The sequence below is a fragment of the Triticum aestivum genome, chromosome 5D, assembly GCF_018294505.1.
Source record: "Triticum aestivum cultivar Chinese Spring chromosome 5D, IWGSC CS RefSeq v2.1, whole genome shotgun sequence".
NCBI lineage: Eukaryota > Viridiplantae > Streptophyta > Magnoliopsida > Poales > Poaceae > Triticum > Triticum aestivum.
This window is the reverse complement of record NC_057808.1, coordinates 181,000,925-181,013,094: the sequence shown is the minus strand read 5'-3', so window position 1 is coordinate 181,013,094 and position 12,170 is coordinate 181,000,925. Positions and strand designations below refer to the sequence as shown.

General features: G+C 43.7%; 1 protein-coding gene across 2 annotated transcripts in view; it reads right to left on the bottom strand.

Moving 5' to 3' along the window:
- LOC123120013 (quinolinate synthase, chloroplastic) overlaps positions 1–8,533 on the bottom strand; it is a 22,494-nt gene extending 13,961 nt beyond the window's left edge. The window contains exons 1-4 of one of the 2 annotated variants that reach the window (XR_006459258.1): positions 7,762–8,533; positions 6,355–6,639; positions 5,702–5,920; positions 5,396–5,575 (exon numbers count right to left, since the gene is read on the bottom strand). Coding sequence is in view for 1 of the 2 variants with exons in the window: in XM_044539996.1 (XP_044395931.1) it covers positions 5,396–5,575; positions 5,702–5,920; positions 6,355–6,639; positions 7,762–8,487 (1,410 nt within the window). In the remaining variant the exon portion in view is untranslated. The remainder of the gene's footprint in view (positions 1–5,395; positions 5,576–5,701; positions 5,921–6,354; positions 6,640–7,761) is intronic. The other variant, XM_044539996.1, reaches the window with a different exon arrangement.
- Positions 8,534–12,170: the final 3,637 nt, after the last annotated feature.

Genomic DNA, 12,170 nt, shown 5'->3' with positions numbered 1-12,170 from the left:
GGGTCCAGGGGGAGGCGGCGGCGCGGTGGCCGGATTCGGGGTCGGAGGTGGCGCGGCGACCGGATCCAGGGTCAGAGGTGGCGCGTCGGCCGATTTCCTGCCAGGTGCGGCGCGGCTCGGCAGTGGACGTGGTGGTGGGGGTGGTGGATGGTGGACGAGGGAGTGGTTGGACAAGGGGCTCTGCTTTTTTTTAGTTCAGGAACGTCCCTGCGGCTCCTATATAGGCACTCCGTGATCCAAATAGTTATTCTAATCCTGGGATTAGAATAGTGCCACCCTATAGGTAAAACTGTGTCTATCATAGCTTGCCACAGAACTAGTTAAGGCTTGCTAAACCTTTAACGGTTTAAAAGTAAGTAAAAAATATAAAATAAATAGGGGAGCCTCACTCTAATATAATAAGATGATCCAACGGTGTGATTGTGAAAATATGCATTTATGTGTCCTCAGCGAAAAAAACAAGCATTTCAGCTCACTGCAGGATCAATATATATTGAAAATTTTGTTCTTTTTTCCAGGACACATGCGGTCATATTTTTTCAATCCCTCCGTTGGATCATGTTATATTATAGGTGTGTTGGTTCAGTATTTTTTTCAGGATTTTTGAGAACTTTTACACCGTCGAAAACCTTAACTAGTTCTGTGGCAAGCTATTGTAGAAAATCCTACTCATATATATATATATACACACACACACGGATTGACTATTCGTCACCCTGAGTGAGGAATAGTTATTCTTCACCGCCCCCACCCCCCTTATTTTAACATCAATGCATCATAATTTTACGTTCCGTAAATTTTGTCTTATTCCGTAAAAAATATTTTATGTTACGTAAAATTACAAATGTAAAAACATAAAATGCAATTTTTCTGGTCTTATGACCTTTTTTTTCTTATGCCAAATTTTACGTAGTGAATCAATATGAATGTAACTATTTGTATTTCAAATGTAATAATTTATTTATGAAATGATCATAAGATTACCTCGGGTGAAGAATAACTTATTTTGCACCTTGTTTGGGGGCACCTAGGTGCCCAGGCACCTTGCCTAGATGTCGTTCGATTGCATCGTGATTGTGTTGTGATGCTGGGTATATGGGTTATTGGATTTGATCTGTTAATAAATGAGCTTATATTTTAATTTGTATCTTTGTCGGAAAAAAACTTTCCATACTTGTTTGCATGGTTTTGATGTGTGTCAATTATGTCAATAGATTACCTTCCATAGATGTTTGCATGGCGTACCTTATAGGAAAAGAGAAATCTGATTATTTAATGTGCGTCACAATTGTACATTAGTGAGATCAAGTCTATACCAATATAAAAAGACCCAAAGAGGCAGATCCAATTAATCTCGGCCATCAAACCATGCCAATCCAATGACCTACATTGCTTCAATGATGAGCTCTCAACATGTTGAGCGTGCAATTGATAGCATACCAAATATCAACATCTATATTAATCTCATAATTAACACGTAACTGATATCCTACCTAATATCAACGTGCAGTTGATTTTCTCCCTAATATCAACGTGCATTGCACGTGCTCATTTACTAGTAATAGAAAAGCTTCCATACTATTGCTGTGTAAAATATAGTAAGAACTTTTAGCACTTTGTATGCAGGGATTTTTATGTGAGTATATAGTCATTAGATTTTTCTGTATGTATCTGTCCCAACATTTCTCTACAGCTACGTTCCTGGTGTGAAATATATGAGTTCATACCTCAATAATAGAGATATTATACCTAATTGTTTTTCCATATTCCCTAAATCTACATACCCAGGCGTGAAATATATTAATATATACCCCAATAATATGTAGGTATTATACCTAATTGTTTTGAAGTACATAGTCCAAAAATAAGTGGGTATGCGGAATTGAATTATATGCGTACATACCCCAATATTTCTCTACAACTATATACCTATTCTGTACAACTACATAACCTGGCGTAAAATATATGACTACATACCCCAATGATACATAGGTATTATACCTAATTCCTTTTGCATATTTCGCTACATACCTCGGCGTGAAATATATGAGTACATACCCGAATAATATGTAGGTATTATACCTAATTGTTATTATATGAGTACATACTCCAATAATATGTAGGTATTATACCAAATATATGAGTACATACCCCAATAATATGTACGTATTATACCTCGGTGTGAAATATATGAGTACATACCCCAATAATACGGGTATATACTCGCCAAATGATATGACATTGGTAGGATCCAATACAATTACGGATATGTGAGAGTACTCAATATGTTTTTAGGTATGTGCATGCTCATCATATTTATCTACAAGTGCATACCCTCATGTGAGAATTATGAGTACATACCCAATGATACATAGGTATTATATGTAGTCACAAAGCGTGTATGATACCTACTTTTTTTTGGATGTATGTGTACACAAATTTGAGGGCATGGTACCGAATCAATTTCAGTGTATAGTCACAAATACGTAGTGTACAACTTCTGGATGAAAATGTATGAAAGAAGGAAAGCAATAAAGGAGATGTACTAATTCAGGGAATTTCTCATACATGGAAAGTCTTGCATGCAAATACTAGGAAACAAATCAGAATTTCTAGAAAATGCACCAACGGGTTGGACCCGATCAAGGTGCCAGGCACCTAGGTGGCCCAAACATTTTACATATATATATATAGGGAAAATGCATCCTACTACCGGGTGTAGTTACACCCATGTCTCATATACTACCATGTGGTAGTATATATATTACTCATTTTTAGTATGTTCATATACTATATCTAAGATACTCCAAAGCGAGTTATGTGAAAAAATTGGATGTGAGCCCATGTTTTTATCATATTTGTGAAATACGTACATATTTGTAGATAAAAAGGAGTATCATCAAAATATAATACATACTACCTAAAAAATAGTATATATACTACCTAAAAATTCTTACATACTACATACTACTCCCTCCGTCCCAAAATAAGTGACTCAAGTTTATACTAACTTTGTACTAAAGTTAGTACAAAGTTGAGTCACTTATTTTGGGACGGAGGGAGTACATACTACGCATACATACACCCCGGTATGATGGATACTACCTAAAACGTACAAAACAAAAATGGGAGTAACTACACCCGGTAGTAGGAAACATTTGTCCTATATTTGTGTGTGTGCGGAATTGTTGTTATCATAGCTTACTGAAGAAATAGTTATCTTAGCCACAAGCCTTTAACTTGTGATTCATGCCGGGTAGGAAATGAGAAAAAGTTGAAAGCATTTTGCTGATTTTTTGCGGTCCATTTGGCAGGAAAAAGCTGCAGAGGTGGGGGCAGCGTACTGGGTGGTAGTCCAACTAATGCATACAGTTTGAGCGTTGGGTTAGGACATCTCAACACCGTGCCGCAAATCCCCCACAAATTCCGGACCGTGGTGTCCGGGCCATTTTTGCCATCCAATGCAGTGCCTCATATGTCCGCGGAAGGAAGACGACTCCGACGGCAGCGGCGACGTCGACGGAGCGGACTACGGAGATCCCGCCAGCCAGGGAGACCATGCTTATGAGGTTACCGTCCGATACCTTGCTTAGTTTTTCTTTTTTTGAGATTTTAGTTTAACTTTTGGATACCGTGGAATTAAGATGATGAGCCATACAATGAAGCTATGGGAGAGTCATTGAGCACCGCTTAAGAAGAATGACAAGCGTGACCAAAAATCAATTTGGTTTCATGCCTGGGAGGTCGACCATGGAAGCCATTTTCTTGGTACGACAACTTATGGAGAGATACAGGGAGCAAAGGAAGGACTTGCATATGGTGTTCATTGACTTGGAGAAGGCCTATGATAAGATACCGCGGAATGTCATGTGGTGGGCCTTGGAGAAACACAAAGTCCCAGCAAAGTACATTACCCTCATCAAGGACATGTATGATAATGTTGTGACAAGTGTTCGAACAAATGATGTCGACACTGACGACTTCCCGATTAAGATAGGACTGCATCAGGGGTCAGCTTTGAGCCCTTATCTTTTTGCCTTGGTGATGGATGAGGTCACAAGGGATATACAAGGAGATATCCCATGGTGTATGCTCTTTGCAAATGATGTGGTGCTAGATGACGATAGTCGGACGGGGGTAAATAGGAAGTTAGAGTTATGGAGACAAACCTTGGAATCGAAAGGGTTTAGGCTTAGTAGAACTAAAACCGAGTACATGATGTGCGGTTTCAGTACTACTAGATGTGAGGAGGAGGAGGTTAGCCTTGATGGGCAGGTGGTACCTCAGAAGGACACCTTCGATATTTGGGGTCAATGCTATAGGAGGATGGGGGTATTGATGAAGATGTGAACCATCGAATCAAAGCCGGATGGATGAAGTGGCGGCAAGCTTCTAGCATTCTCTGTGACAAGAGAGTGCCACAAAAGCTAAAAGGCAAGTTCTACAAGACGGCGGTTCGACCTGCAATGTTGTATGGCGCTGAGTGTTGGCCGACTAAAAGGCAACATGTTCAACAGTTAGGTGTGGCGGAGATGCGTATGTTGAGATGGATGTGTGGCCACACGAGGAAGGATCGAGTCCGGAATGATGATATACGAGATAGAGTTGGGGTAGCACCAATTGAAGAGAAGCTTGTCCAACATCGTCTGAAATGGTTTGGGCATATTCAGCGCAGGCCTCCGGAAGCTCCAGTGCAAAGCGGACGGCTAAAGCGTGCGGAGAATGTCAAGAGAGGTCCGGGTAGACCGGGAGGAGTCCGTTAAGAGAGACCTGGAGGATTGGAGTATCACCAAAGAACTAGCTATGGACAGGGGTGCGTGGAAGCTTGCTATCCATGTGCCAGAGCCATGAGTTGGCCGCGAGATCTTATGGGTTTCACCTCTAGCCTACCCCAACTTGTTTGGGACTATTTAACTTGTCAAAATCATCCGGTTTTAATGTAGTATGTCAAACTTTGCATGAATTAGGTCCGGTTTGCACGAAATTCGTCCGGTTCGTTCAATTTTCGATTGAAATGCGGGCGGACGTTTCAGGCATGTGGTTGGGTGGCCGGCTCCCGTATCCACGTGGTGGAACCTTTAGGTGAAACGGGGAAGGGCTGCTGCGCGTCTGCTGGCTGCTGTTGAGCACACTGTGCAGATGACGTGACAAGTCATGGGCATGTGGGTGGGTTTGTAAAGGTTTTCGTCCAATTGTCTGCTAGTTAACTGGGCAACTCTCACTTTCTGCTTATAACTAATAAAAAATGCAGTTGCACTGGATTTTTGGCTAGTCATACAATGTGCAGGCATGAGTACCATACTCTAATGTTCAGTTTAACTGCATAAAATGCATGCAAGAAAGCGAGAATAGACTGTCTAATTTAGCACAGCAAAAGGTACAGAATCAGACAAACCTGATAGTAATGAAGACGTTGTAATAATGAACTTATAGTTTTCCTGTTGTGATCTGGATGTATCTCTGTAATCTCTTCATCTGACATGATAGTCATTCTCTTAAATAGGTCTGCTATGTTCGCACCCATATAGGAATCAGGACCATACCAGACATTAAGATCTGGTATTTCGGCAAATGCCTACAAGGTAGGTGGACAAGTGAGCATAATGACCTAATAAAGAGATAAATATAATAAACCTTGCTGGAAAATAATGCAATGCAAATCCACCAAGATATATAATACTGATACAAGTCAAACGACTACCTGTAGTATAGTTGCAACAACATTGGAAGAGGTACAGGTTATCGTAGGAACAAGTTCATGAGTATGAGCTTTTGTTTCCAGCGAGGTATTGATATAAATGACATGTAAAGAAGGAGGAGATCTTGATGCCGTCTTAAGAAAATGTGTATAAGCAGAACTTGAAGCAGCATCTGCCAAGGAACAGCCTATTTGCTCGCTGGACATTCTATAAACACCAACCTGCGTACGAATCAGTAAACGAAGGGGTGAGAGACAGAGCGAGAGAGATGGAGGGAGGGAGGGAGGGAGTGGGGGTCAAATAAATAAGACATAAACAGCTGTGGGTTATCAAATCATTGGGAATTCGAAATATGATAGTGTCCACTAATAGTTAGGTTACAGTTCTCTAAATTGCCAGTCTTGACTGGTTTTTATAATGCAGTAAAGTAACAACAAAACAAAATTTACTATGTCAAGAATCCAGTCAAAAAACAACAATGACATATGATGGTCCCATGTAACGCCATTTCACCAACAGGATATATCGAAGTGCATATAAATACTCCCTAGAGCTTAACTCTTGTGCTGTGTTATGTCCACAATGACAACATATATAATACCACAAGACTTCGCAATACATAGTGAAAGTCAATGATACTAACTGATAAAAATACCTGAGTAAATCCTGCTTGATCAAGTATTGCACGGACATTTTCCGACATGAAGTCAACACCTAGCACAGCAATATATTTGCATCCTGCTTCAGCCATCTGAACAGCACTATCTGCCATTACCAATGAGTCGGATATGTGAATGTGGGGCCATTGCCTCTTTGCAGCAGTTAGTATGCCTTGCACCTCAGGATCCATGTAGAAATGGGCCACAATTCCAATTTGTTTCTCTCTGAGGGCATTCACAAGCTCGGAAATCTTGGACTGGTCAGGAGATAAAAACTTCGCCTGCAAAATTAATAATTAAAAGTAGTCATCGTGTCTTTATACTCCATGAAGAGACAGCAACAAACTTACACTACAAAATATGTAGCATTTAACTTATCTTTCATTTGCTAAGATTTTAAATTAAAACTTAAATAACTTTGCAGATATCAGCATCTTTCAGTGGGCGTTTAGCCTTTCACATTTTTCTCTCTCGGCTACTCCCTCCGGCCCATAATATAAGAGCGTATTTGTGTCAAAAACGCTCTTATATTATGGGACGGAGGAAGTATATTGTAAGGTTTAAGGTTTGTTATTCTTAACTTGATGAATGGTCTATTCCATAAATATCAAAAAGTGATAGTCGGTGCCCCTTTGGCAAGGATTTTCCTGCCAAAGTAATAACATCTCCAATAGATGGTTTCTTTCAGATCGTTAGGAAGATCATTCACATCATTCAATTTTTGGTAGATTTAGAAAGAAAGAAAGAAACTGTAATCTCCAACAACAAATGTTCTTATGTCTGGATCTGAAATATCTCACGTGCACCCTTCTAAGAAATGGAGGTGTACTATTACAAATCATCTTTTAAAGATGCTCTAACGGTTGATCCTTCTAACTGTTGCAGCTCTTTTAGGCAAAGTAAAGACTTGCATCTTTTTTTCCAAAGAGGCGCCCTTTCATTGTCAGAAAAGAACGAAGCATGTAAGTAAGAAATATGTGTGGTGCATACTGAATATGCCCAAGCAACTCCACACAAAGTAGAAGGTAAGAGTCACGCCGACACAGACACTGTCGATCCAATTATTATAGCCATAGTCTCCATTCTTGACCATACACATAGCTATGACCACATCGCAGATTCTAGAAAAAGGAAAAAAGGCGAAACGCAACAACCAATAGAAAAGCACCTTTATAATTATCCGATGCCATTATAGTGAGGAAGGTCAATTTGCACCCAGCTTTGGCAGATTCTACACGTCATATATTCAAGCCCGCCACTGCTTTCTTGGCTAGTATTTCTTAGTCAAACATGTGAGTACTAATTTCCAATTTGTGGGGACATGGACACGTCTTTTCCATGAGATCATGGAGAAAAACCAACTGACTAACAGCAATAAGCTAGCCGAAAGAAAGAGCGCTCACCTTGGCCTCGGCGTAGCTTCCTTGCGCGCGGACGGCGCCGTCCCGGCCGATCACGAGCGACGGGAACGGCTCCCCAGGACGCCTGCCCTCGCGCGCCGCAATGGCTGCCCGCGCCCGCTTCTGCATGCCGACGAGCACGTTGTGCCACGTATTGACCCGGGACCGCGCCCCCGCGGCCACACCGAGCGGCGCGAGATCGGCGGGGTCCACGTCGAGCACCTCCTCGGGGCCCGCGCCGTCGAGCGCGGAGACGAGGCAGGAACAGTACCCGCGCGAGAGCTCGGAGTCGGAGTCGGCCGCGAACCGCATGCGTCCCGAGCGGTCGCAGCTGCCCAGGAGCCAGACCTGCGTGACGCACCCCATGACGCGGTTGGCCGCGACGCGGTCCGCCTGGGGCAGCCGCGGGAGCGCGGCCGCGTACGCGAGCAGGCGGCGCGCGCGGTCGGCGTCCGGGAGAGCGCCGAACTCCTCGGCGAGCAGGCGGAGGCGGAGGCGCGGAGGAGCGACCTCCTCCTCATCGGACGCAGTGCACGGGAGGGGCGAGGGCGGAGGAGAGGCGTGGGAGTGAGAGCAGCAGACGGCAAGGGAGCCGCGGGTGCGTGGAAGGCTGCGAGAGGGGTTGAGTGGCGGGAGGAGGCGGGGCTTCGTGGAGAAGGCGACGAAGGAAGCGACGGCGGCGAGGGTGGAGGTGTCCATGGAGATGGAGGTGGTGTGGTGCGGGGACATAGAGGTAGCGCGTTTTATTGGAAACGACTTGAGATGGGTGGGAGGAGGCGGCGCAGGCTGTGCGCGTCCTTTTTGTGGGGGACCGAGGCATGGTTCTTTGATCCGGGGCTGGCAGGGTTTGGGTCTTTTTTTTCTTTTACTTTTTTCTTTTGAGGAGGAGGTTTGGGTCTTCTTTTTTGCCAAAGAGCAGGGTTTGGGTCTTCTTTTTTGCCAAAAGGCAGGGTCTGGAATTGGAATGGGTGCCGGTGGAGCCAAGTTGTGCACCGTGACCTATGTAGACATATGTTTTTTTTTTTTTTGCGAATACTATGTAGACCTATGTAGTTGGGAATTCAAGACCTTTGACCATTTGGGGAAGAACCTCATGCATTGTTCTTACTTTTACCTTTGATATTGACTACCAAAGGGCTCGTGCGTTGCAATAGAAGAAAAAAATCATAATCTTCAATGACCATGATAACATTTTGCTGTATCACCGATAACATTTTGGCGAACATTTTGTTCAATTTCATTAATATTTTTTAATACATGAACTTTTTTTAAAACATGAACATTTTTTGATTTCATAAAAATTTGTTTTCAAAATTGCGAACATTTAAAAAAACATTGCAAACATTTCTGAATCCACAAACATTTTATGATTTATTGAACATTTTATTTTAAAATTATCAGTTTTTTATTTTTGGAAGTACCAAATAATTTAAAGGAGAAAAAAGAAAAAAAAACAGGCCGCCTGCACATGGGCCGGCCCAAACGGGTGTGTCTTCTCCCAGCGTGCAAAGCACAATATAGGAGGTCCCTACAGCATGGGGTTGTGCAGGCCGGGGGCTCCCTTGTGTGAAACGTTTTTATATACTTACAGGTGGCATGAGTGAGAAATATTTTGCAACTTCGGGGGTAATTTATGTGAGTACCGCCAGAAGCACTAATGACTTTATTATTAGGTATAGATTTGTAAGACGCCATGTGAACTGTGTGGTACGGCTCTACAGTTACAAGAGGATGTTGCCTTGGCATCACTAATTATCCATGTGTTCTCCCTTGATTTCTTTGCCATTCCTCATGTTTTTCCCATGATCTTTCTCAAATTCACCTTTAATTTGTGAAGATCAGACCACCCAACGACATGAGTCAGGGCCAATTGGCAAGACTAGCTAGGCTGACCTTCCAGCCATACTCCATCCAATATCGAACAGAAGTGCTAAAGGTTTCATGTGATGCTGACCTCAATGAACCAGACCTCGAGAATTCGTTCATCCCTTCGCTCCGAGGATTGGTCGAGTACTTGGCCACATGCATGAGTAGGCCTGTTGCCGGGATGTCCCATTAAAAAGGCAGGTCCCATATTTGAAATACAAAAATATCGTATCATCTTACCTTTTCATAGATCAAGAGCTTTGCTCCCCCTCCTCGAGAGGATCTACCCATGCGGGTTTAAGGCCTCCTCCTACGGAGAAGACTCCCTTAAAATAATAGTAATGTTATCTGACGAACATCAATTGGAAAGAGGTGGCAAACGGACATTTTTTATGGCAAATTTACCTGGTGGTGGATGACAAATCTTACTCTCTTTTGTCGTGTGTTTCTTAAGAAATTGCCATCCGCCCACAACATAAATTGCCATTTAAAACATTCGCAATTGCCACCCCTCTCAGCGAATGTTTCATGGTTATTGAGGTCTTAAAATAATCAACACCTTCGTTGGAGAAGATTCCTCAAGGAATTCCAAGATCCTGGTCTCTTCGAATTTGGGGATGAACTACATCATGTCTTTTTTCCTTTGTTTATTCTTTGAATTCAGGGTAACCTCTTGTGTTAACTTTTTTCTGTGAGAGATGAGTACATGGTCGTGAATCTAGCTTTCATTCATGTGTCCATATTATGTTTCTTTTTCTTTAATTCCTCTTATCCATTTTTTATTCCTGAAGAGCGAGCCACCCCACACTGTTTGTACAAAACGATGGCACGAAGGGACATAGGATTTGAATGAATACGACTGTAACCATGATGGCACTGTTGGGAAACGTTGCATGAAAAACAAAAAAATTCTATGCACACGCAAGATCTATCCATGGAGATGCATAGCAACGAGGGGGGAGAGTGTGTCTACGTACCCTTGTAGACCGTAAGCGGAAGCGTTAGTTAACGCGGTTGATGTAGTCGAACTTCTTCGTGATCCAACCGATCGAGTACCGAACATACAACACCTCCGCGTTCAGCACACGTTGAGCTCGGTGACATCCTCGCCTTCTTGATCCAGCAAGACGACGAAGCAGTGGATGAGTTCCGGCAGCACGACAGCGTGGTGACGGTGATGGTGAAGCTATCTCCGCACGGCTTCGCCTAAGCACTATGAAAATATGACCGAGGGACACAACTGTGGAGGGGGGCGCCGCACACGACTAAGCGATTGTCGTGGTGATGTGTGGCACCCCCTCCCACATATATATAGGTGGGGGAAATGGGAGAGGCCAAGGTGCGCCCCAAGTAGGGCCGAATCCTACTTGGTGTCTTTCCCTAGCCACTCCCCCCCTTACCATATTTGCCAGAGGGGAAAGGAAAGGGGGGAAGAGGGAAGGAAGGGGGAGGCCGACTCCCCCTTTCCTTCTCTCTCCCAAGGGCTGCAGCCTTAGTAGGGGTGCGCCAGCCCCTTGTGGGCTGGTGTGTTTTCCCCCTTTGGCCCATATGGCCCATTAACCTCCCGGGGTGTCCGGAACCCCTTCCGGTGACCCGATTTCTACCCGGTACATCCCGAAACTCTTCCGGTGTCGAAATAACATCGTCCTATATATCGATCTTTACCTCCGGACCATTCCGGAGCTCCTCGTCATGTCCGTGATCTCATCCGGGACTCCGAACAACATTCGGTCACCAAATCATATAACTCATATAACACTATATCGCCAACGAACGTTAAGCGTGCGGACCCTACGGGTTCGAGAACTATGTAGACATGACCGAGACACCTCTTGTGACGCCCCCGATTTTACCGTACACTAATCATGCACGCAAATGTGTACGACCAAGATAAGGGACTCACTAGAAGATATCACAACACAACTCTAGATACAAATTAAAATAATGCAAGCTTTATATTACAAGCCAGGGGCCTCGAGGGCTCGAATACATAAGCTCGAATACACAAGAGTCAGCGGAAGCAATTACATCTGAGTACAGACATAAGTTAAACAAGGTGCCATAAGATGGCTAGCACAAAAGTAGCAACGATCGAAAAGGCAAGGCCTCCTGCCTGGGACCTCCTAACTACTCCTCGAAGTCTAACTCCACGTAGAATCATCCTCGGGATCCTCTGGCTCCTGGACTCCATCATATGATCGCAATAATCGGGACAGGGAAAAAAGAAGTAGCAAAGCAACCGTGAGTACTCATCCAAAGTACTCGCAAGCAAGGATCTACACTACATATGCATTGGTATCAATGAAATGGGTAGTATCTGTGGACTGAACTGCAGAATACCAGAATAAGAGGGGGATAGCTAGTCCTATCGAAGACTACGCTTCTGGCCGCCTCCATCTTGAAGCATGTAGGAGAGAGTAGCAAGTGCAGCATCAAGTAGCAACGCGTAGCATAATCCTACCCAGCGATCCTCTCCTCGCCCCCTGTGAGAGAGCGATCACCGGGTTGTATCTGGCACTTGAAAGGGTGTGTTTTACTAAGTATCC